This window comes from Vombatus ursinus, unplaced genomic scaffold (assembly GCF_900497805.2).
Source record: "Vombatus ursinus unplaced genomic scaffold, bare-nosed wombat genome assembly UNPS02014812.1, whole genome shotgun sequence".
In the NCBI taxonomy this organism is placed as follows: Eukaryota; Metazoa; Chordata; class Mammalia; order Diprotodontia; family Vombatidae; genus Vombatus; species Vombatus ursinus.
Genome location: NW_020954590.1, coordinates 20,251,053 through 20,278,237, shown reverse-complemented (window position 1 = coordinate 20,278,237; position 27,185 = coordinate 20,251,053). Strand labels below are relative to the sequence as shown.

The window sequence follows — 27,185 nt, the reverse complement described above, 5'->3', positions numbered from 1 at the left end:
GTAGTGTGGTGATACTTATTTTCTCTGAAGGGAAAAAAAATGATTAACAAAATTTTAATTTTTTTTTTTATATTCCAGGTGGATTGTAGATATGGAGGGCGCACCAGGTACTTTATATGAAGGGGAGAAATTTCAACTTCTATTTAAATTTAGTAGTCGATATCCTTTTGACTCTCCTCAGGTAATCACTTTTTTTATTATTTATATTTTTAGATTATATTCAAATTTTACTTAGTTTTAATTTAGTTTTTATGTATATTTTTCCTATTTGATCTTAGCCAAAAGGCTGAATAATGATAATTTTAGTTCTGACTTTGGCAGTATGGCATAATGGATAGGGAACTGGACTTGGAGTCAGGAAGACCTTCATTCTAATCTTGCATCAGACATTTACTAGCTATATGACTCTGGGCAACTTACTTGGTCTGTTTGTGCTTCATTTTCCTTATCTGTAAAGTCTATGGACTTGGCCTCTGAGTTCCCCTCCAACTCTAAACGTATGATCTTCTGTCAAGAGAATGGCTTACCCAAGGACCCCAGCTTCTGGGATATGAACTCACTATTTGACAAAAACTGCTGGGAAAACTGGAAAAGAGTATGGCAGAAACTAGGCATAAACCAAAATCTTATACCATATACCAAAATAAAGTCAAAATGGGTTCATGATTTAGATATAAAAGCTGATACTATAAGCAAACTGGGAGAGCAAAGAATAGTTTACCTACCAGATTTATGGAGAACAGAAGAATTCATGACCAAACAGGAGATAGAGAACATTACAAAATGCAAAATGGATAACTTTGATTACATTAAATTGAAAAGTTTTTGCACAAACAAAGCCAATGCAACCAAGATTAGAAGGAAAGTAGAAAATTGAGAAAGAATTTTTACAACCAGTGTCTCTGATAAGGGCCTCATTTCTAAAATTTGTAGAGAATTAAGTCAAATTTATAAGAATACAAGTCATTCCTCAGTTGATAAATGGTCAAAGGATATGAACAGGAAGTTTTCAGGTGAAGAAATTAAAACTATCTATAGTCATATGAAAAAATGCTCCAAATCACTATTGATTAGAGAAATGCAAATCAAAACAACTCTGAGGTACCATATCACACCTATCAGATTAGCCAACATGACAGAACAAGAAAATGATAAATGTTGGAGAAGATGTGCGAAAATTGGAACACTAATGCATTGTTGGTGGGGTGGTGAAATGATTCAACCATTTTGGAGAGTAATTGGGAACTATGCCAAAGGGCTTTAAGAATGTGCATACCCTTTGACCTAGCAATAGCACTTCTAGGGCTATATCCCAAAGAGATTATACAAATGAGAAAAGGACCCACATGTACAAAAATATTCATAGCAACTCTTTTTGTGGTAGCAGAGAATTGTAATTTGAGAGGATGCTTGTCAGCTGGGGAATGACTGAGCAAGTTGTGGTATGTGAATGTAATGGAATACTATTGTGCTATAAGAAATGAAGAGCAGGCAGACTTCAGAAAAACCTGGAAAGTCTTGTATGGTCTGATGCTGAGTGAAGTGAGCAGAATCAAGAGAACGTTGTGCACAGTAACAGCCACGTTGTACGATGACTAGTATTGATAGACTTAACCCTTCTCAGCAATACGAGGATCTAAGACGTCTCCAAAAGTCTCGTGATGGAAAATGCTATCCACATCCAAAGAAAGAACAATGGAGTTTGAATGCAGATTGAAGCATACTATTTGCTATTTTTTTCTATTCTGTTTTGTTTTATTTCCTCTTTCTTGTGATTCCTCCTATTGGTTCTAATTCTTCCTTACAACATCACTAATGTGAAAATATGTTTAATAGGAATGTGTATGTGTAGCCTATATCAGATTGCGTGCCATCTTGGGTGGGAGGTGGAAGGAGAGGGGGAGAAAAATTTAAAACTCAAAAGCTTATGAAAGTGATTGTTGATAAATCAAAATAAATTAATAAAAAAATGGCTTTGTTCCTCATCTGTAGTCACAAAACAGCTTGTCACCATTTTAGTTTATAGGATCTACTAAAATCATTCTCTTTTACCTCTCCTTTGTATCTAAGTCCCCACACCCATTGTTGCTTTCTATACCTTTTAGTTATTTTAGACACAATTTTTTTTATGGAGTCTAGGATTAAAAGAAATGAAACTCTGGCCTGAGCCTGTGAGATAGATTCCTTTGAAATGTTAGATTTTTTAGTGAGAGGTAATCTTGCTTTTGACTGACTAGAACTGTCCTTTGATGAAGATTGAGGTTTTTGCTTCTGCTGTTGATGATGATTAAAGTACTGTGATATCATTGTGTAGGCTTTTGTGCCTTACAAGATCAGGGACACATAACATTTCATATATGTATACTTTTATATATACCTTTTCACCAATTATAATTTAGTGACTTAAACTGATCAAGACTCAGTTATTGAACGTAGTGTTTATATTCCAAAGGTCTAGTGACCATTAAGGTTTCATCTACAAATAGCAAAGAATACAAAATGTGGGGCAAAAAAAGAGCCTATGGGCAGCCAAAATAAATGCTATAGGTCTATACATTAAAGCTCCTGCATTCTAGTCAAAGGAAATAGTCTCTCTCTTTTTTTTTTAAGCATCTATTTATTTATTTATTTTCCCCCAGTTACATATAAAAATAATTTTTAATATTTGTTTTTATGAGTTCCAGATTCTCTCCTTTCCTCTGTCTCTACCTCACTGAGAAGGCAAGCAATTCATTATAGGTTATACATGTGTAGTAATGCAAAACATATCCAAAATAGTCATGTTGTGAAAGAAACCATAGACAAGGAAAAAAAACCCTCAAAAATAAAGTAAAAAAAAAAAAGTATGCTTCAACCTATATTCAGACATCATCAGTTCTTTCTCTGGGGATGGATAACATTTTTCATAAGTCCTTCATAAATCATAAGTTGTCTTGGATCATTGTATTGCTGAGAGTAGCCAAGTCATTCACAGCTGATCATCTTACAATATTGCTGTTATTTTGTATTGGAAAGTCAGATTTTCTATTCAGCTCTGTTCTTTTCATCAAGAATGCTTGAAAGTCCTCTATTTCACTGAATGACCATTTTTTCCCCTGAAGAATTATACTCAGTTTTGCTGGGTAGGTGATTCTTGGTTGTAACCCTATCTCCTTTGCCCTCCGGAATATTATATTCCTTGCCCTGCAGTCCCTTAATGTAGAAGCTGCTAAATCTTGTGTTATCCTGATTGTGTTTCCACAATACTTGAATTGTTTCTTTCTGGCTGCTTGTAATATTTTCTCCTTGACCTGGGAACTCTGGAATTTGGCTACAATATTCCTAGGAGTTTAACTTTGGGGATCTCTTTCAGGAGGAGATCGGTAGATTCTTTCCATTTCTATTTTGCCCTCTGGTTCTAAAATATCAGGGCAGTTTTCCTGGATAATTTCTTGAAAGATGATGTCTAGGCTCTTTTTTTGATCATGGCTTTCAGATAGTCCAATAATTTTTAAATTCTCTCTCCTGGATCTATTTTCCAGGTCAGTTGTTTTTCCAGTGAGATATTTCACATTGTTTTCTAATTTTTCATTCTTTTGGATTTGTTTTACAGTGTCTTGATTTCTCATAAAGTCACTAGCTTCCAGTTGCTCTATTCTAATTTTTGAGGAAGTATTTTCTTCAGTAATCTTTTGGACTTCCTTTTCCATTTGTCCAATTTTGCTTTTTAGGGCATTCTTTTCTTCAGTGGCTTTTTGTACCTCTTTTGCCATTTGGGTTAGGCTATTTTTAAGGTGTTATTTTCTTCAGTATTTTTTTGGGTCTCCTTTAGCAAGCTGTTAACTTGCTTTTCATGATTTTCTTGCATCATTCTCATTTCTCTTCCCAGTTTTTCCTCTGCTTCTCTTACTTGCTTCTCAAAATCCCTTTTGAGCTTTTCCAAGGCCTGGGACCGATTCATATTTTTCTTGGAAATTTTGGATGTAGGAGCTTTGACTTTGTTTTCCTCTTCTGGTTGTATGTTTTGATCTTCTTTGTCACCAAAGTAAGATAATATAGTCTGACTCTTTTTGCACTGCTTGCTCATGATCCCAACCAATTACTCGAGTTTTAAATTCTTTGTTAAGGTAAGAGTCTGTTTCCAATGTGAAGAATGTACTGTCCCAAGCTTTGGGGTTTGTACAGCTGTTTTCAGAGATACTTCTAGGGACCTGAAAAGTGTCAGTTCTTCTAAGGTGCTATTAAGGGGCAAGGTGTTTCCTCTCCACTGCCACAACAAGCTCCACCACTGCAGTGCTCCTCCTTGCCCCAGGACCGCCCCTCAGAACTGTGACCCAGATCCAAGCACCGGTAAAGCAAGAGATTCCTGCCTCAGCCCTGGCAAAGAGATCCTTGCAATCCCCCTCTGATCAACCACTCGATTCCCCCTCAGTCTGTGGGCTGGAAGCTCAGAAGCCAGCCGCTGCCCTCGGGGTGGCTGAGATCTAGCTTCTTCTCTCCCTGCAGTAACAGACTTTTTCCCACTGACCTTCTAAGTTGTCTTTGGCGTTGGTGGGTTGAGAAGTCTGGAAACCGCCACAGCTGCCTGTGATTCAGTCCTCTGAGGTCTGCTCCAGGGTTGCTGCAGCCTGCGCGCCCATGCTGAACTGCGCTCCTTTCCCAGCCCAGCGCGATATATCTTTCTGATCAGCCATCCAGGTTGTCTTGGGCTGGAAATTTGTTTTACTCTGTTTTTTGTGGGTTCTGCTGCTTTAGAATTTGTTTAGAGCCATTTTTTGTAGGTATTTGGAGGGGTTTGGGGGAGAGCTCTAGCAAGTCACAGCTTTCCCTCTGCCATCTTGGCTCCGCTCCCCTGTTGTTTTGTACATAGTACATTTCCCTTTACATCAGCCCATGCAGGTCTTTCCAGGTTTTGCTGAGAGCATCCTGCTCATCATTTCTTATAGTACAATAGTATTCCATCATAACCACATACCACAACTTGCTTAGCCATTCCCCAGTTGATGAATATCCTCTCAACTTCTAATTCTTTACCCCCAGAAAGGAGCTGGTATAAATATTTTTGTACATATAAATCCTTTTCCAAAGGAGATAGACTCTTAAACTCTTACTAACAATCTGTTTGTTTTTCTGCAATTTGGTTTTTGTTTTTCTTTCTTTTTTTTTTGGTGAGGGCAATTGGGGTTAAGTGACTTGCCCAGGGTCCCATAGCTAGTAAGTGTCAAATATCTGGTCTGAGACTGGATTTGAACTTAGGTCTTCCTGACTCCAGGGCCAGTGCTCTTTCCATTGGTTATTTGTTTTTCAAAACAAAGTAGCATTAGACTGAGGTAAAAAAGACAACCCCTCTTTGATGCTCACCCACTTCGTGATCATGAACAAGTCATTTAATCTTTCTTGGCCTCTGGAAACTCTCTAAGACCTTTCTATTATGTTATATAGATAGGGTGTAGTCTATATCAATAAAGGCCATTCACACAAACTGACAGTCATAGATACTTGGTATATTGTTGTACTGCATTATAAGTATAAATGTTAGACGGTGTAGCTCATAGCTCCAGATAAACAGAGACTCTAAGATTTGTCATGAAGATGGCTTGATAGTCCCTAATGTCAGCCAGATTTTGCCTTTTAGATTTCTTTTTTTTTTTTTAGGCAATTGGGGTTAAGTGACTTGCCCAAGGTCACACAGCTAGTAAGTGTCAAGTGTTTGGTCTGAGGCTGTATTTGAACTCAGGTCTTCCTGACTTCAGGGCCAGTGCTCTATCCACTGAGCCATCTAGCTGCCCCTAGATTTCTCATAAGTGAAAAATAGACTGCTATGTAACATCCAGAGCAGTAAAATTTAACTTTGGGTTAAAAATAAAATAGGATTAAAAAAAGTCGAAGTGGCTAGCTTACAATTTTTTTCTTCCTCCATAAAGAAGTCACTGTTGCTGGCAGTGTCTTGACTTGTTGGAAGCGTTCAGAACATTCAGTTAGGTATCATTATCACTTTGGCCCATTGGTACCTCCTCTTTAATGTCTTGCCTGTAATTTCATCTCACTCCTGATATTTGGAGGGTATAAAGTATTCTTCACCATTTAAAAAATTTGTGTTAAGCTGTCTTGGGGATGCTTGGTACAATGGCTACAAATTTGTTGTCAGAAGATGACACTTTTGAGGGTATGACAGGCTACGGTTTTATCTAAATCTCCCTTGCAGTTTGACTCGACAGAATTCCGTACACGTAACTTTGAAAATTGCTTGTACAGCATTGTCATATGTTTTGAAAGTTCTTTGTGAAACTTAGATGAAGAGTAAACCATCTCATTAAATCTGTTCTATAATATTCTAAATATTACTCTAGTGTTATAGGCTGAATTAATGAGCTGGAATCGCTGGAAGGCAGGTGGCCATGAAGCTGCTTCTTTAAGATCTCTAGTTATGGGGGGAAACTCACTACCTCTCAAGTCAATCCCACTTTTGGATAGTTTTGCTAGCAAGTTTTTCTTTACATCTAATTTAAATCTGTTTTTCTGCACTTTGTATCTTTTGTTCAGGGCCAGGCAGAAACAGTCTAAAATCTCTGTTTTCAGCATGACAATTCTTAAAATACCTAAAGATAGCTAGTATGTCTTCCCTCCTATCCTCTAGAATTCTCTAGATTAAACATCCCCCAGTGCCTCCAACTGATGCTCTTGTGGCATGGTTTCAGAGTTCCCTAATGCTGCTCAGCATGAATCTTAGCTTATCAGTGTGCTTTCTAAAATATCACATCCCAGACTGATCATAGTATTCAGATATGTTCTGGCTTGATATAGGTAGTCATTTATAACTTCCTGTGTTCTAGATACTGCTTCTGTTTCTGCAGCCTAAGATCTCTAACTTTTTTGTTTGCCATATCATTCTGCCTTACGTTGAACTTTCAGTCTGCTGAGACTGTAATTTTTCATTTAAATTATTTAGCTCTGTCTTCCCCTACCTCCTTCCCAATCCTGCACTCTTACAGCTGATTTTTGGAACCCGAACATGGGATTACATATTTAATTCTGTCACATTGCATTGGGTTGTAGTTAGCTTCATTTAAATATTAAATCCTTCTTATATGAATGTACTTGTACTGGTAAATACAAATTATATTAATCTTGAGATGCTTATGAAATGAAATGAGACAGAAGTTACTTTACACATATGCTCTCCTTGGAGAGACAAATAAAGGAGGTTGAGGAGCTGGTTTTATCATGTGTACAAGGGCAGCAGGAAATACCATTATGTATTCCAGGGATCATGATAAAATTTTCAATAAGAATACCATGAAAATATTTGTAACTTATGTGACTACTGTTGGTGTGGATGAGGAAGTAGAGAAATTCTACAAAACTTGATAAAACATTCCAAATTATATCAGTGTATATTTTGATACTCAATGATGTCAGTTCAAAAGTAGATATAGGGGATGATATGTTAAATATACTATGGCCAGAAAAAATGTGGCAAATACAGTTCAGGAGTAAGAAGCAAGAGAGGTCAAGAAAAGGTTCAAAGAATATACAGAAGCCTCACATTTACATCATGAATACTTATATAAAATTAGAAGGCACTGGTTTTGTGACAAGCACATGACATGACAAATAATACTGCTGATTTTATTTTAACAGAAAACAGTTACCAAGGTAAGTCACTTTCAAATTAATTATGTACAATTTGCTTTTTAGGACAGAAATCAAAATCAGTGTCAAGCAAGAATAAAAATGAATATCATCATGCATATGTCAGATCATATAAAATTCCTTGAAAGTTAAAATAACACCATGTTTGTTTGATCCTCTGATTATTAATATCAAGAGATAGAGATAGAGATTAAAATTTTAATTTCATTGGTATAGAGGGAACTTCTGGATTAGGAAACATCCTCTGCCAGTGCAAGTTAGCACTTTCTCTGTACTTTATAGATTTTAAGGTAATTACCTAGGACATTGAGTGGTTAAGCGATTTCTTGGTGGTCATACTGACAGAATATATCTGAGGTGGACTTAATAGCACTAAATCAATTTTTATACTGCTGTTCATGTCTGATACAGCCTTCTCATAATTAGTACTGTTATACTTAGTATTTGTTTTCTTGATTCCAAGACCAGTTCTCTATCCATTATACCAGGATGCTTCTATTACTATCAAGTGTGGTATAATCAGGAAAAATCTGTGCTTGCCAAAAGTGTTGTAAGATGTCCAGAACAAGCATGAATCAAGAGAGAGTTCCTATAAAGGGTGAGAAACTCCTGGTACTCTTATTTATATTTGACATTATGCTAATTTCATTAAGCCCTGGAACATTTCAGGACCTCCTAAGTAAGAATTTTAAAATGGTTGAAAACTGCTGTTGACTAGATTCAGTCCTCAAATGGATCTTTGATTTTTTCTTTTTAAAGGCAATTGGGGTTAAGTGACTTGCCCAGGGTCACACAGCTAGTTAGTGACAAGTGTTTGGTCTGAGGCCGGATTTGAATTCAGGTCCTCCTGACTTCAGGGCTGGTGCTCTATCCACTGTGCCACCTAGCTGCCCCTTTTTAAAATCTTATTAACGTGGTAGTTCCCTCCAGGAATGCACATCACAATTTCTATCCATCTCTGCCCTTCTTGTCATTTTCCTTCCATAAGTTCACCACAGTGAGGTTGGGCGGGGGGGTGGGGGAGGAGAGGGCGCGGAGGAGGAGAGGAAGAGAAAAGGGGGAAACTATTAGACATGCTGGAGACCTTCCTCACTTTCTTTTGACGTCATGAAGGTATGCCAGTGGACCATTTAGGCTCTTATTCATCTTTTCTTCCTATCATGCAATTCCATAAAAACATCTTTTGCCTTTATTCTTTCTAAATTCTTATTAGTTATGTGTTATGGCTTTCTCTCTCTCTGTCCCCCTCTCTCCCTTTCCCTCCATCTCCCTCTCCTTTTCTCTCTCTCCCTCCTCTCCTTTGCCCTCTTTCCCCTACTCCTTCCCTTCTCTCCTCTTTCCATCCCCTTCTCCTTCCCTTCTCTCCTCTTTCTTCTCCTCCCTCTTCTTTCCCTACCCCCTTCTCCTTCCCTTCTCCCCTCTCCTTTTCTCCCTTCCTATCTCCCTTTCCTTCCCTCTCCCCCCTTCTCTCCCCACATGGTAATAAACTGGGACTAAAATTGAGCAGGAAATGGCAAGCTGAATTGCCTTTGGAAAACTAGGCAGAGGTTGATTTTAATAATCCCGGCCTTCTCACTAACAAAAGTGTATCTTGTTAATACTAATACAAATCATGGAATATCAGTCTCAGAAGAATTAAAGTAGAGGATTCTCCAAAAGCCAATTGAACAATGCATAGTGGTTGTGCTCATTCAAAACTGCACCAGAGAAGCAGTGTAAAGAAGATATATTTCCAGACAACAGGGTGGACAATTATTTGGCAAGAGCATAGAATAACTAGTAAACAGCCTGTGTGCTCCATTCAGTATCCATGCAATGTCAAGAAAACTAAAGGAAGTACCCCTCGTACATTGGTTGAAGTCCCTGAGGATGGTGTACAGGAGGACATAGATATGTATTTCCTAGGATGAGAGGTCATGAATGGATTGTGATCAGTATCATTGAAGGGAGTGCTCATATTCATAGAAATATTTAAGAGGCAAGGTGTTATTTCTCTTTCCTAATGGTTATTGATTCCGTTATCTGATAATAGCTGTCACCCCAGTTTTGTCATTTGCAGATTGGATTAACTTGCCATATCTATCTTCAAGTCATTGATAAAAATGTACTAATGTCTTTTGGTCATGACAAATCCACCAATGAGAAAATCGTATTGGACTCAGTCAGTTGTGTTCTATAATCTTTCTGCCTTTTCATTTAATTTTTGACCAAATATAAGAATGTATTCTCTAATCATAGTTTCTCCTAATGTGCGTACCATACAGGATGTAAAATGCCTTTCCTTAAAACTTGTATTTGCAAGGAAGACAGGCCTCTAACGTAATTATGAAACAAATCCTCAGTTTCTATGTCATCATTAGCCTTCTTTCAGATTTTTCCTTTCAGTGGTTTAATCAAGGCTGTGACTTGTCAGAAATGCTTACATACCTAAAATCGACTCTCTTGCCTTTTCTTTTTCTACCCGTCTGCTGTAAGACTTCCATGTATTAAGATCTGGATCTCAGTCATGTGCTTTCTCCCATGTGCTATCACTCTGCCTGGTTTTCTGTTCTGCTTTTGCAGCATGGTAATCATATGGTCAGCAGCTTGAAGAATTCACCCATCATGAGTGACCCCGAAGGCTCTGCTGCCTCAAGCACGTTAGCGCCTTGATAGGTCATAGAATCGTAGCTTAAGAGCTGTGAGTAATCTTAGAGGCTGTCAAGTCCAGCCCCCTCATTTTATGGTTGAGGAAGCAAAGACTTGGAGATGTTAAGTGACTCGCCTAGGGTCACAGCTAGAAAATGTCTGGTCAGGTCTTCCCGACTCTCTCTAGCAGTCTAGTCCCTTTACTAGGTTACAGTAAATTATTGATGAACTCTCAGGAGGGGGAAGAGCATATGAATGGAACACAGGAATTTCAGTCTTAAAACATCTGGGGTATTCATAAGGAAGTAAGAGTCCGGTGATTAGGCATTTAGACTCAGGTTATGGGTGGCTAGATGGTGCAGTGGATAGAGTGCTGGGCCTGGGATTAGGAGAACCTAAGTTAAAATCCATTCTCAGATACTTATTAGCTATGTGACCCTGGGCACGTCATTTAACCCTGTTTGTTTCCTCACGTGTGAAATGAACTGGAGAAGGAAATGGCAAACCTCTGCAGTAAAGAAAACCCTGGACAGGGTCATGGAGAGTCAGACACAACTGAAACAATTCAACAATGTATGTATAATGGTGATAATGTCTATGACAGAACTCTTTAGCTTTCCTCATAGATCCTCTATCCCTCTTAACTTTGCATATTCCATCTGTGGTACCTCCATTTATCTAGACTTCTATATTTGTAACCTGACTTTTCTTTCTCCCTCATCTCTATTTAGTCAATAACCTACACCCTCTCTTTGTCATATCTTAATCCCCTACCTCCATTCCATTGCCAGTGTCCTAGGATAAGCCCTTGTTAACTTCTGCCTCAACTTACAGGTTTCCTTATAGGTCTTATTCCTCCTCCCTTGTCCCCTCAAATTTATGCTGGATATGTGTGGCTGCCAGACTAAATTTCCACAGAATCATAAAATTACATAATCTCAGAATCAAAAGGAACTTCAAAGGCCATCTTATCCAATCCATTCTTGAACAAGAGTCTGCTCTAGAGCAAGCGCTCTACAACAAATGTTCATGCTATCTTTGCTTGAAAACCTTCAGTGAGGAAGGAAATCCACTGCCTCTTCAGGCAGTCCAGTGTAATTTTGGCTGTGTCTCATTGTTATGAAGTATTTTCTTCAAACATAAATTTTCATTTTTGTTACTTCTGTTTTTTTGCTACTAGTTTTTCACTTTGGGGCTAAGCAGAATGAGTCTAATTATTTCCCCATGAGATGGCACTTCAGATTCATATGCACCATCATATCCCTTCTAGGTCTCTTTCTGTCCTTCCACCAGTGTTTATATTGTCAGGAACTTGAGGCTTTTTCACTTTCACTTCTGTTGATATGCTCAGGGTTACAACATCCTTCGTGCACGTGTCTAGAATTGAACCATAGTATTGCAGGAAGTGGACCAAGACAATGTTCAGCAAGGCTTTCACATCTATAGTTCTAGAAACTCTGCTTCTATTAAGGCAACCTAAGTTCATATTATTATTCTTGTCTGACATATACCATTGACTCATTGAAGTTGCAGGACATTAAAGAACTCTAGATGAAGGAAATGCCTAAAAGAAACACAGACAAGCAGGATAGCTTTGAAAGCTAATGTTGAATTTATTATAAAGGAGAAGCAAGCTGAAAGTGATAGAGATTTGCAGTTTCATGTACAGTCCTTTTTCTGATCTATTTTATATGTAGAAATGTTTAAGTTAGCTGTGCTCTAGGAATCTAAGTCCCATTATCATTTATCATCATCTTAACCATTTGTTCACTTCTCAGTTCAGCTACATCCACCAATGTTTCAAATTAAAACAAACAAACAGAACTTTTAAAAGATATTTTTTCAGATGAACCATTGTATAGTTATGTTTCCATCTTAAACTTATGAAGTTCATGTTTTTAATCATAGCATAAACTATGCAATTATCCCTGTTAAATTTCATTTTCATAGATTCAGCTCCAGTTCTAACTGGACAAGATCTTTTAAAATTGACCGTCATTTAGTTGTTAGCCCTCATAGTGCTGGGATTTATAAACTTGATAAGCATGATATCTATGTCTTTATCCAAGTCACTGTTTAAAATGTTAACTAGCACTAGTCCCAGCACAGAACCCTGGGTCCCTCTATGAAAACCCTTCATCCAACTCAAGATCAAATTGACTGTGAAGAAAGGTTTCATAATGAAAACAAAGGAGGAAAAGAATTTGAAGGCAAGAATCTTGACCTTAAGGGGGACAAATAGAAGATCCACTGCACATGAGTTAGAGAACAGGTATGAGGGTCTTCCCAAGTTGGACATTCTGAGAAAGAAGTAGTTAGTCATTAGGTGAGGAGTGATGATGATATGGATGTACATGTGCCACTGAGGTGAAAAATGAAAGGTCAAAGGGAAAAGATTAGTAGTAGTAGAGGTTAGTGACTCCTTGCTGGCAGTCTAATTGAGGCAACTGTTTACAGTTTGCTTGATGATAATAGAGATCTTCTTACCACCCCTTCCTGGGCATATATTTAACGTGTTACATAGGAACCTTCAAAAACTTTTCAGACTGGATAGTTAGTTACTGTTTACATTTGGTGATTTCACATGCGAACACATGACCTTCAAGGAGGAGCTTAAGAAACTTTCCTAAAAATTAAAAAAGCCTTTCTCTCACACTGAAGCTCATAGAACAGAAACTATTTTCATCCCTACTCTCAATCTAAGGCAGGAAATACAGCTTAGAAACTTTGAATTGAGAAGTGAACAGGTAGTTAAGATATTTGAGTATGGGATTTGAATTTCTGTACTATAGCTAAAAACATAGAAATTTAAAGATCCTGTTCAAGAATGGAGGGTACCCAGCAGAGGTTAGTAAGAAAATATTTTCTAGGAATCTTGCAAGTATAATGAAGAGGTCTTTAAATTTAAAATTAAAGGGAATAGGGAGTAAAAAAAAAGATCTGGATATTCACTAAGGTAGCCAGTTTAAAGAGCAGCTATGTAGTGTAAAAAGAATACCAGTAGAGATACTCATTTCACAGTATTCAAAATCCAAGAAAGGATCTAGTAATAATTCCTGGCTTCAGATGCCCTGTACATAAATTTACAGAAAGTATTAGTGACAAACCAGATAAACTAGAAATTCTAAGTCAAAAAGATAAATTAGGTCTCATTGGTTTCACTGAGACTTGGATGAGACACAATTGGAAATTAGCTATGGAAAGATACATCTTAGTCTGTTGAAAGAGGGCAAAAAGGGGGTATTTGGGGTATTGGGAGGGAGGAAGTAGGGAGGGAAAAGATAGGGCAGAGTAGCATGGTATATTGATAATAGTTATGTGATGAGTTCAGGAAACTGAGGCAGAGGAAAGAAATATAATGCAAATAATTTGGGTTAAAATTTATGGTGGAATGATTATACTCGACCACATCTGAACTGAAGGATGGCAGAAATCAGGGGGTTCAGGAAATAGATCTCAAGCCTAGCACAAAGGCATTTTAATGTAGATGATGGAGGGGTCTTCAGGTATCCAAATATCTGCTAGAGCTTCATCAAAAGCAGTTCAGAAAATGAATTATTTCTTTTCTTACTTTCTTGATAATTTAATCTTTCCAAAAGTGGAGGGATCAACAAGGGAGAATTATCTTCTGGAGAATTTGATCCTCTTGAAGGAGAATGAACTGGTAGCCAGGTGGTTATTGATGGAATCTTGAAGGAAAATGATCATTTATCTTAGAATTTGTAATAGAGAAGAAAGGAAAAGCTAGTAAAGCTGGTAATGTCTGATCTTTTGTTTGTCCCAGGAGGAATGGGAAACACTCAAGAATGAAATTCTAAAGACAGAGAACGATTCCAGTGGGTGAGGAAGTGGGGTGGTTATCTAAAAAGACCAATATAAATACACAGGGAACTTGCCAAACAACTTAGATTTTAAGAAGACATGTAAAATTATAGACACGATGAGGATGGAAGAAAAGACAGAGATGAACAAAAAAGCATGGCATGGCTTGAAAGAGTCTGAGGAGTGCTAATGCTCGAAAGGAACTGGGAATGGCAAGACTAAGGATAACAATTATTTGATGAGGGTATTTTTGTTTTGTTTTTTGTTTTTAATAAAGCATGGAATTAAAGTTACTTGGCATGGATGGGATGGTAAGTGATAGATAGAAGATGAAGTTCCTCAACTCTTTATTGTGCTTCTGTCTTCTTTATGAAGAAGAATGATCTCTAGACTGCAAAGAACAGAACCACCAAAGCTAGTAGTGAGTTGATACCCAAGATAAGTAAAGAGATTGTATAAGAAAATACCTATCTATCCTTGGGTCCAAGTCACCTGTTGCAGAAGAACAACTTGAGGTTCTGAGAATTAGCAGTATATTTGATGTATTAGCAGTAATCTATGAAGGATTACATAGAACTGGAGCAGAACACCAATAGTGAAGAAGGGCAAATGTTGGCTCAGTTTTGCCCTCCAAAGTTGAGAGAATGGAGATGAGTGAGGCTTCAGTCCTTGGTAAAGTTGTGAGAGGTGTTATTTCATAGAACTTACTGTTGCTGGTTTTTTTGTTGTAGTTGTTGTTGTTGTTGTTGTTTTTGTTACATAGCCCAGATTTTCCCCCTCTATCTTTTCTCCCCCAGAGAGCCATCTCTTATAATTCTCAGATGCTATAGAGAGGACAAAAAGGACGAGTGCTGAGGAAAAGCCGTCAGACTTACCAACCGAGAGACCATTGGTAACTTAGAGTTAAATATTAGTCTTTCACTTGTGTTTAAAGAAAAAAATCACTTCACTTATATTCAGAAAGATGGTGAGGATATGGCTAGACATTTTATTTGGGGCGGAGAGTGCACATTATGGGGCAACAGTAAATCACAGGGTGATATGAAAGCCAAGATAACTTAGTGCTGCTTTAAGGGACATGGAGTACCCAGGAATAAGGTGGTACTGGGTTTTTTTTGGACTTTGTCTTAGTCAGACCACGCACATCTGAGATTATATTCAGTTCATGGCATCCCATTTTAGAAAAGATGTTATACTAGAATCTCCTGGCGGAAAGCACTGGGAAAGTGAAGGGCTTCAAGTTCATGCCTTTTGAAGATTGTTTTAAGGTTAGTCTGAAGAAGAGAGAATTAGAGGGCAAGGTGAGATATGATAGGTATCTTCAGGTATTTTAAGGGCTGCAGTCTGGAAGAGGAAAAAGACTTTGACCCTGGAGGGTAGAAGTTGGTAGGAGCAATGGACAGAAGTTTAGAGTTTTGTAAGGAATTTTTGAATTTTGTAAGGAAAGCCTTCCTAACAGTTAAAGGTATTACAAAGTAGAATGGACTATCTCCATAGACCTCACTGGACATCTTCAAGCAAGGTTTGGTTGATCACTTCGGGGGTATGCTGCAAAAGATAATTGTTTAGGTTTCAATTTGATGGTCTCTGATAACCTTTCTAGTTCTGTCATTCTGTGTCTGTTCTTTGGGTCTGACTGATCAATCATTTCTAACTCCACTTAACTATATAGTCTTTCTTAAATTGGTGGTCTTATATCTGGTCACCCAGTTAGAGTGTGGAACATAAGTTGTATCCCACCCACCCATTTTGTAAAATGTAATCATGACAATCATGGGCTTCTCAAATATAGGCATACCCCCTTTATCTATTATCTCTCAGCATAGTTGTGTTCTGTTCCTTTCCACTGCTACCTTCCTGGGGCTATGCCCAGGCCATCAGGGCCATTATAACCTGGCCAGCCAGGTACACACAGGTACATGGCAGCAGCCATACAAGCAAAGTTTCTCCCTGTCCTGAAGCTCACACCTCTGCTATGGCAGGTGCGAGAACTCTTTGCTCCAGTATAGTATCTGATTTGTTGCTGACAAGCATCTCCTCACTCCCCCCCCCACTTTCTTTTCATTTTCATTGGGATAGAGGGGGGTTGTCCAGGTGCTGAGCAAGCAAGCATGAATTGTGATTTTCATCCTGTCAAGATCACCATCATCATATTTTTTCTTCTTAAGGCATTTGGGGTTAAGTAACTTGCCCAGGATCACATAGCTAGTAAGTGTCTGAAGCTGGATTTGAACACAGATCCTCCTGACTCCAGGGCTAGTGCTCTATCCACTGCACCACCTATCTGCCCCACCATTATCCTTCTTGTTGTTCAGTAGTATCTGACTCTTCATGACCTGTCGACCACTGCACACTGGTACTGTCCATCGGGTTTTCTTGGCAAACATACTGGAGTGGCTTGCCGTTTCCTTCTCCATTGGATTACGGCAGAGGTTAAGTGACTTCCCCACGGTCACACAGCCAGTAAGTGTCTGAAGCTGGATTTTAACTCAGGTCTTTTTGACTCCAGGCTCAGCGCTCTATGTACTGAGCACCTAGCTGCCTCTTCCATCCTTCTTAGTTACCCAGATTCACAACTTGGTTATTTCAAATTAGCCAGCCAAATGTTGTGATTTCTCTCTCCACAGCATTTTTGGTATATATATCTCTCCTCTCTATTCACACAACCACTACCGTAGTTCAGGCCCTCACACCTCTTACCTGATCTCTTGCAATGGTTCCTAACTAGTCACCCTTCCTTACATTTCACCAGTTTCTCCAAATCTATCCTCCATGCATTTGCCAAAGTGACGTTTCCTGAAACTCAGATTTGGCCATATCGCCACCATACTTCTTTAAGCTCCAGTAGGCCCCTATTGACTCTTAACTTCAAATTTTAGGTGATTTTTTTCATATTTTTTATTTCTTTTTTTTGTAAGCTTTATAATGTACGTAATTTAAAATGATTAGGTGCATAATCAAAAAAATGTGGAGTCTATTGGTCCATGTCATATCTCCGTCTTTTCCATAAGAATAGGGCTCAGAGTCTTTGATGAATGCTATGCTAAGAAATTTAAGTACACTATTATCTGTAGTGTATACCTCTTGATCTGTTTTCTTTAATAACGTATGTTTACTCATGCCATTCTTTGAGGGGGAGAAAAGATACTCACTGCCTATATATTGGCTTTGAATTAAAATTTCAGCTCTCTTTCCTGGTCTTCAGAGGTCTCTAGCTTTCCTTTTTAGCTTAATCTCTCTACTCTTCAGTCAGATGGGACTGTTACCTGCCCTCTGAATAGTACTCTTTCCACTCTGTGCTTTTGATTAAGTTGTATACTATCTCACCTTCCCTAACCCTCATCCCCTGTCAAATTCCATCTTCTCCCCTGTTTGGAAATTACCTCTTTCATACTTCTTTGGGCATTTTGTGGAACAATAAACTTAAATATGCTATGTCAGTATTGTATTCAGTAGTTAACTGTATTTGTCTCCTTATTCAGGTATAACCTCCATGAGGGTAGTGCCTGTCTGTTTTTTATAAACTTTGTATCTTTCCAGCACCAAGCACAGCTTCCTACATAAGATTTTCAAAATGTTTGTCGAATGTATTATTTGAAAGGGTGTGTGGTATCTCTTGATATTGATACTGGTTTTATGAGTTTCTTTCCTTTTTGCAAAGTATAATAAGGACCATCTCTGACATTAAAAATGTACCTGCTTATGAGCAAAGTGGGATATGCATGACTTTATAATTCAGTTATTCATATAATTGGAGATAATGGGTTTTTTGGGGGGTGGGTTTTTTTTTTTTTTTTTGCTGAGGTTCTGGTAGGAGGTGGTAATATGTACTGTGACAGCTATTTTGTAGCATTCCAAGGTTTACAATTCATTTTCCTTTCAGCAACTGTCATAGATATTACAAGTATTATCCCATTTTATAGACAAGGAAATTGTATTAAGAGAGATTAAGATGATTTGGATAGGATAGGTTGTACTTTCACGTGTTGTTTTCCCTATTTGAATATGAGGTGCTTGAAGGCAGAGACTGATCCCAGTGCTTAGCACTCTACCTGGCATATGGTAAGCACTTCATAAATGCTTGTTGACATGTCTTCCCCCAGCTCTAAGTCCTTTATTATATGAAGAAAGTGAGTTCCAGAGATATGACAAGGCCACATGGAAGCAACTCATCGAGGTTCTAAGGGGATTGCTGGGGTAGTGGAAAGGTGTTATGCTTGAGACTCAGCTGTGATACTTTTAGTTATGTGACACTGGAAGAATCAGTTCACCTTTGGTCTTTCTGAAAGCTGGAAAGAACCTTTGGAATGTAGACTGTCAGAACTAGAATACAGTTTGGTGTTTATGTAGGCCAGCCCCATCATTTTTAAAGCAGGGCCTTAGAGAGGAGAAGGGATGTGCCTAAAGTTATACAATTCACTTCAGTGACTATTAAACCTCTCTGCAGTGTACTGTGGTACAAAGACAAAAATGACAGTCCTTCCAGCTTTGTTTATGCTTTCAGTAGTGTAAGATTCAACCCAGGTCCTCTGACTTCAAATCTGTAATTATTTCTAGTAGTAACTTCTGTGTAAGAGTAGTAATAATAAATAGTTCCCATTCCTATACTGTTTTGACTTTTCCTTACAATAAATAAAGGCATTAGAATGTAATGGAAATGAGAGGGGATACTCATATCTTATATGAAGGATAATAAAAAAGTTTTGACTCAAGACCACACAGATAATAATTATCAACACATGTGATATGAACATAAATCTTCTAATTCCTACTCTGAGGTTCTGAAGTCTCTAGTGTGATGTGGAGTAAAAGATACTTCGGGAAATTTCTTCCACTCTGGACATATTTCATCGTGTTCAAAATGATAAACTTGGACTAGGTTATCTAAAGGGTCATTCTGGCTCTGAATCCTATAATCTGAAAACAATATAGAAATATGATCATTGTGGACCTTTAAAGTTCTGAGATTCTATGATTAATCATTCTAGGCTAAAATTCTTCCATGTAAAATGAGGGGGTTGGACTGATTAATCGCTAATGCTCCTTTTTTTTCCTAAATACCTGAAAGCAGTCTACCAATATTTTTTTAAAGAGTAATAATTAGGAACAAGAAGTTGGCCATGAACATGGGTTTCATTTTCAAGATGACAACAGCCCAGTTCATTGTAGGGAAGAGGCACTTTACCTGCCATGTCCTTAGTAGGAGAACTTTTTGGAAGCTGATGAAAGGTAATTGTATTGAAGAAATGACCTTCCTGAGAGTACTGAGAGAGAGTTACATGCTCCTGAAATAGATACACTGAACCCTCCATCATTGTAGAACAGAATGAAGAGCTGTTAAGTATTTTTGTTTGTTTTTTTTGGTTTTTTTTTGTTTTTTGGTTTTTTTTTTGCTAGGCAGTGGGGTTAAATGACTTGCCCAGGGTCACACAGCTAGTGAGTGTCAAGTATCTAAAGCCAGATTTGAACTCAGGTCTTCCTGAATCCAGGTCCAGTGGTCTATCCCCTGCGCCCTCTTGCTGCCCCCTTTTTTTTTTTTTTTTTTTTTTTTTTGTTTTTTAGATCTGTTAAGTTTGAAGATTGGTTGTACAATTGAAATTTCTGGGATTAGTTCAGTGGAGAGAATAGAACAAAGAAAAGGTTTAAGCAGATTGTGTCCTCAGATTGTTTCCTAGTCTGGAGCAATGTGTTAGAAAGGACTTTAGCAAATCACAGTGTCCAGAAGAAGGCAGTTATGGTCAATTGAAAAGACTAAAGGTGTTTAACCTGGAGATGAGAACTTTGAGGTTGACATGACCATTATGTTCAGATATCTTAAAGATTACCCTCGGCAAGTTTCAGGGAGACAAATTTAGGTGATGTAGACATTTTTCTAATGCTTGGTGTCCCTAGAAGTGGCATGGGGGTAAGTGAGATGTATTATTAAGGAGATTCCTACTCAAATAGAGTTTAGACTAGTTACCCTCTGGGGTCCCTTCTAACTGTGATACTGGGATAAGACATTTGTGCTTTCAGAAATTTAGTCATCTTATATCTTAAATTACAGGGAAGAGTATGACGTTTTTATTAGAGGTTTTGGAATCCATATCAAATTATGGCTTCTATAATACCTGGTAGCTTGTTTCTGCTTGTGTCAATATTAGGTGTATAAATTGCATTATTCTATGGTTTCATTTGCCATTATTAAGTATTTCACCCGACAGCTTAACTATATGTGTTGGCATGCCTTTCCCCTTGGCATGACCTGAAAAAAATGATGCCCTTAGTTTGCTGAGATCTAAATAGTACTCGGTAGGCCATAACTAAAGAAATATCCTGCGAATAGTGCCTTTAAAAAGGTATGGTGCTACTTTCCAAGCTTAATGAGACCTAAATGACTTTGTGCCCCTTCATATTTCAGATTTGGTTTCTCTTGTCCCTTTTTTGTGGCTACCTTTCTGTTAACAGTTGACAGCCACTTTTGTGGTTTGGCTCTGCTGTTTCACCATTCTTATTCCATTTGTTTACTTTTTTCCTTCTCTCCCATCTCCTTTCCCCATTGCTTCTCTCATGCTTTTTGATTTTCATATGCCAAGTGGCTTGAATTTTTTTTTAGCCGTTATCAAGCCGGTCTTTTCCTTCTGGTCTGCAAAGTGACCAGAAGTATGTACAGCATAAAACTTTGAATTTTCAGCTTTCTTAAGCTGTTTTTATTGGTGATAGGATTGATGAGTAATGTTTCCTTGAAGCCAGAGGTGCTTTTCTTTTGTCTTCTGTATTTGACATTATTATCAAATGCTGATGTGTTTGAGATGGCCAGAAATATAACATCCTGTTAAAAAATTTTTTCCAAGTATATTTTAATAATAGTTGATTATTTATATGTAGCACTTAAGGTTTGCAGAACATTTTACGTACATCATCTCATGTGATCCTCATACAGTCCTGTGAAGTAAGAACTACAGCTATTGTTATATCCATTTTTCTGTTGAGGAAACTAAGACACAGAAAGGTTAAGTGATTTGTCCATGTTCATGGGTTAAATATCTGGGGTAGGATTTGAGCCCCTTTTGACTCCAAGTATAGGACTTTTTACATTATCCCTCTTAGGCACAGCATTTCCCTTTTTTCCCCTCCTCCTAAATCTAGCTGTCTTGAGTGTGATGATGCATGCTTGTCGTCCCTATGACTTTTGAGACTGAAGCTGGTGTGTCACTTGTTCTTGGGGGTTCTGAACTGCAGTGAGGCAAACTGACTGTATGTCCAAACTAAGTGTGGTACCTATATGGTGAAATATGATCACCCTCTGATCAAAGTGTTGGATTAATGGAAAAAATACAGGATTTCGAATCATTTCTGGGTTTGATTTCCAGCTCTGATAGTTATTAGTTGTGTGACCCTAAACTTAACTCTAATTCAGTTATCTCATTTGAAATCATTTTATGGTTTACAGATATAAATGTGAGCTGCTATTAATTCTCTTCTCACTTCCCAATTTCTATTCAATAAGTAATCTCTAGTAAATTGGTTCCATTTGTAAGCCAAGAAATTTAATTATGGTGGTTGATGTACAAGTTGTAATAGGTATGCCAAGAAAAAGAAATACTATTAAGTTAAAAATTGAAATTAGACTTCATGAAGCATTTGTGTCATCAGTCACCTAAATAAAGCCTTGAAAATCCTTTTTAGGATATAGTGGAAAGTATTTTGAACTTAGAAGACTTGAGTTTGAATCCTGTCTGAGACATAAACTCTGTGATCATATAGGTGTGTCACTTAACTAGTGAACCTGTTTTCTCATCTAAAATGGGCATGATAATATGTTATGAAAGTACTTGCAGATCTTTAAGCACTATATAAATGTGAAGTTCTATTTAATAATAAAAATGTTCATTCCCTAATAATATTTCATAGTATCATAGAGTTGGAGCTTGGATCTCAGAGGTCATCTGGTCTAATTCCCTCATTTTATAAATGAGGAAACTGAGGCTCAGTTAGGACCATTTCTTGCAAAGTACCAGCATCTTAATGTTGCTTGTCCTTGTTTAATTTTAAGTATTGTACCTGTTGTTTTCTACTATTTTACATTTCAGATGTGTTATTTTAGCTATATTGAGTATGGTGTAGTGAAAGGAGCCTTGGATTTAGAAATTAGATTTCTAATTTGGCTTCAGATCCTGGTTTTTGGGAGGGGTCCTTGAACTTCTCTGAGCCTGAGTTTCATCTTAAATGAGGGTGCTGATTTCTAAGATGATTTCTAAGGATTTTTCTTGCTCTAAATCCTTTGCTATTTATGATTATCATCAATTATCCCATTACTTTCCTTACAGCTTAATTAAGGGGAAAATGTCATTGTTCCTACTAATTCCATAATGCAAACTAATAAAAATTCCTATTATAAAATGATAAAACTAGTCAAGTTGAAAAGAAAGAAAAAAAGGGTTGAAGAGATGTGAGGGGCAGAGAGGAAGAAAGGTTAAGGAATTACTTAACTTTTTTTTTTTTTTGCTTAGGCAGTTGGGGTTAAGTGACTTGCCCAGGGTCACACAGCTAGTAAGTGTCAAGTGTTTGGAGGTTAAGGAATTAGAATAGAAGAAAAGCTTAAGAAAAAGACAGGACCTCAAAGAAAAGTTAACATTTGAGAGATGTGACCAAACACAGAAGTCAAAAACACTATTTAAAAGTTTGGTGTAGTCCCTGCTTTTATTTTTTCAGCCTGTTTCTTATAAATTCTAGCCACATAGATACTTGCTGATTTAATAAAAACCACTTTGTCTTTCTGAGTAGGTATGTGAGGGAAAAAGAAGTGGGTGCAAAGATAGGGAGAATAAGGGTACTGTTCTCAAACGAATTTTCATTTGGAATTCAAGTGAATTCCACTTAGTATAGAGAGTAATGAGTAGAATTTGAAAAATTCTCATAGGAAGTTGTCATTAAAGGAAAAACTATTTTTAGATAAATTTAAAAAATAGCAGTATTATGACATAGTGGATAGAGAGCTAGCCTGGAAGCCAGGGAGACCTACATTCAAGTCCTGCCTCTGTCACATAATGTCTTTGTGACCCTGGATAAGTCAAATAACTTTTCAGTGCTCTTGGTAACTTTCTCAGACTGTAAGTTGGCAGAAAGGTGCCAGTTTGTATTGGTAAAGGCAATTGTCATCAGGAAGTTACCTGTGCTAATGAAGCTACAAGTCCAATCCCTGTCCCTTATGATAATACTCAAGAGGGTTTTGAAAACAGTATGTTATAAAAAGCATAGATCAGATTATTTGTGTGTTCTATTTTGTATGGTTGTTATACCTAAATTGGCACTGCCTTACTGAAAGGTTTAAAGTCTGTTACTTGACATTATGTTATAAGTCAATATTTCTTGGCATAAATGGAGAATTTGATTTAGATTTTGGTGTCCTTTAGAATCATAAGTGTTAATGGAATTTTATTCTTTCTTAGGTCATGTTTACTGGTGACAATATTCCTGTACATCCTCATGTTTATAGCAATGGTCATATCTGTTTATCCATTCTAACAGAAGATTGGTCCCCAGCGCTCTCAGTGCAATCAGTTTGTCTTAGCATTATTAGCATGCTTTCCAGCTGCAAAGAAAAGGTAGGACTTTTCAGTATTATTCAAGATAATACATCTGCTTTCAGATTAGGTAAATCAAATATTTTAATATCTAATTAGCTTTTTAAAGAAGGAAATATACATTTGATTATAAACCATAGGGAATGCTGCTTTTCTATAGAGGAATAAATTGAAAATTCTTTTGCTCCAAGTCAAAGGTTAAATGGATTAGAATGTTTTGTTTTAAACAGGCTTTATACTGGTGTTCTTGAATCATGATATTAAATTTTACTTCCTTAAAACATGCTTAGAAGAGCAAAATGTATGAAAAGTTTCCCAAAAGTCATGCTGTGTAGCTCCCCACTCTCACCACTAACGAGGAGATCAGATGCTTTCTTTTCCTTCTTCCTACTCCCCCAAACCCCAAGCTTCAGTTTGGTTCTGTTAACTCCTTCCCACAATTCGTTATGGCTACACAGAGAGGAAAACTCCTTTTACCCTGAACCCACAACTTTTTTTTTTTTTTGGGTGGGGTAAGAGGGAGGATGAAGGGATATGGACAAGGTAGATACTTTTTGGCCCGTAGCTACACAGATTAATGGAAGCCCCCTTTTCTCTTTCCTCTTCTCAGTCTCCTATTTGACTCACTGGGAGAAAGTGGTAAGAGGAGTGCTAAAGGAAGAATAAATGGGCCAATTAAGAAATTACATCTTGAAGACCTTCTGAGTCAGCTCTAGGAATTCTAGAAGTTCTCAGTTTTTTATGTTTCTAACTTGTTTCTGCTTGAAGATAAGGGGACAACGCGATGTTCATAGATTTTTTTTCCCATGTGTCCCACATGAATAGGGAGACTGCTATTTTACACACACACACACACACACACACACACACACTCACACACACTTTTGTTTATATGACAAAACAAATTTTAATCTTTTTTTTTTTTAATAAAGAATAGGTTTGATGGATTTATCTCTCACTTATACGTTAATGACTACAGAACTCTATCTCTAGTCCTTCTGAGCTCCAGATCCTTATCTCCTATGTCGATAGGACATAATCTGTTTGGAAGTGTCAGTAACACACCAGGTCCAAAGTTAATGTGATGTTTCTCTCTCTTCCACCTGTCCTCATTATTTCTGTGAGTGATATCACCATGTACTTGGTTTCTTACATTTAAAACCTTGTATTGTCTTGGGCTGTTTCTTCTTTCTTACCTCTCATAAGTATCAGTTTTGGTTAGAGTCTTGCCTCCTCTTGCCCATCCTACTTATTGCCACCACCTTGATACTCTAGCAATAGCTTCCAACAGCTCTTCCTGTCTCTTTTTTTTCCCCTCACTCCATCCTTTATATTGATATCAGACTAATCTTCCTTATTCATAGAATTTTCATTTCTCAAAATCTTAAGTAGTCCTCCGGTGTCTTTGCATTAATTTTCACATTCCTTTGCTTGGCATTTAAAGTCCAGTGATCTTTTGATTTTATGATGTGCTGCTATATGGCACCAGGGCATTCATGGTACAACAGTCAGTAGAGCACTAGCCTAGGAGTCAGACTTTGGTTCAAATCTCACCTCTTATGTTTGCTACCTGTGTTATCTGGAACAAGTGATTTTTTTACCTCATTGAACCTCACTTTTCTCAGCTATAAAATGGAGTAGGGGAGGGTCAAACTAGATAACTTCTGAGATCCCTTTCATTTCTAGATCAGTATGCTCCTCATAATTTCTCCCTTCCATGTGAACATATCATACATTCAAACCAGTTGGAAATACTCTACCCTCTGGCCACATCCTGTACTCTCTAACCTCTGTCCTTTTGTTCAGTGTTCTTTTTTCCAAAATGTCTTCCATTCTTCTCTTTATATATGGGATTCCTACTCATACTTTAAATTGCAATGCAAAGGCCACTTCTTCCACAAAGCCTTTCTTGATTTTCTCTTCTCTCTCATCCCCAATTCGCTGCACCTGGAATGGCACTTTATTTCATCATCACTAACATCAACAAATGTTTAAGAGCTTACTTAGTATGTGCCAGTTACTGTGCTAAGAGTTGGGATACAAAGAAAGGCAAAAATACAGTCCCTGCTGTCAAAGAGTTCACATTCTAATACGGTAGACAGCTGTAAACAACTGAGTACATATAAGATATATAGTGTTAGTGGGAGATAATCTCAGAGGGGAGGCACTAGCAGAGAGAGGGGATGGGAGGAGGGAAGGAGATAGGTGAGAGCTGGCATTGAGAAAGGCCTTTTGGAAGAGGATAGTATTTGAGCTAAGTCTTGAAGGAAGGAAGTGAAGGTGAGGAGCAGGAACATCTCAGGCATGGAAGATGGACTTTGAAAAGGTAAGGAGTCAGGAAATAGTGTGTTTGAGAAACATCAAGAAGGCCAGTGTCACTGGATCTCAGAGTACGTGGAAGACAAAGTATAAGAAGGCTGAAAAGATAGGATGGAACCAGGTTTTGAAGGGCTTCAAAAACCAAACAGAGGATTATTTATATATATATATATATATATATATATATATATATATATATATATATAAATATAATTTTTTTTTGGAGTTATTGGAGTTCATTGAATAGAGGGGTGGCATGGTCTTACCTATTCTTTAGAAAGAGCAATTTGGCAGAATGGATTGAGCAGGAAGAGATTTGAAAGCAAGGAGAACAACTAGTAGGCTATTGCTATAGTCCCGGTGTGAAGTGAAGAGGGCCTGCACAAGGGTGGTGGCTTTGTAAATGTAGGGAAGGGGATGTATATGAGAGAGTTTGTGAAGGTAGAAACTGTAAGACTAGGCAACAGAGTGGATATATGGGATGAGTAAAAGTGAGTTGAGGAGTACACCTAGTTTTCTAGTTTGGGTGACTAGGAGTATGATGGTGCTCTCAACAGTAATAGGAAAGTTTGGTAGAGGGGAGGTTTTGGGGGAAAGATGATGAGTTCTGTTCTGGACGTGTTGAGATGCCAATGGGACGTGTAGTTTGAGATATACAATAGGTAGCTGGTGGCGTGAGATTGGAGGTCAGGTTAGGGCTGGAAAAATCTGGTAATTGAATCCATGGGAGCTGATGATATCACCAAGCAAGATAGTATAGAGGGAGAAGAAAATAGGGCTCAGGACAATAGTTCAGCGAACATCTGTGGTTAGTGGGCATGACTTGAATGATACAACAAAGGAGACTGAGGAATGTTCAGACACACAGGAAAAGAACCAGGATGTCCTGGGGTGATTGGTGATATGAGAAATTGTAGAAGAAAAGGTGGTGTAGAAGAAAGATGAGAATTGAGAAGAGGCTATTAGGTTTGGCAAGTAAAAGATCTTTGGTAAATTTGGAGAGATAAGTTTCATTTGAATGATAAGCTTGGAAATGTGATTGCAGAGGTTTTGGAAGAGAATGAGAGGAATGGAAGTAGAGATATGATTGTAGATGACTTTCTTAAGAAGTTTAGCCATAAAAAGAGAGATAATTTTTATAGCTTGTATATAGCTAGTGGGAGTGGTCTAATCAAATGAAGGTTTTTGATGATGGGGGAAGACATGGGCATGTTCGTA

At 37.6% G+C, this 27,185-nt stretch overlaps 1 protein-coding gene across 2 annotated transcripts in view; it reads left to right on the top strand.

Annotated features, from left to right (window-relative positions):
• Positions 1 to 27,185, top strand: part of LOC114054276 (ubiquitin-conjugating enzyme E2 W) — a 90,772-nt gene that overhangs the window by 42,098 nt on the left and 21,489 nt on the right. For both annotated transcript variants that reach the window (XM_027877468.1, XM_027877469.1), the window contains exons 3-4: positions 79 to 181; positions 23,514 to 23,669. In XM_027877468.1, the coding sequence (XP_027733269.1) occupies positions 79 to 181; positions 23,514 to 23,669 (259 nt within the window). The remainder of the gene's footprint in view (positions 1 to 78; positions 182 to 23,513; positions 23,670 to 27,185) is intronic.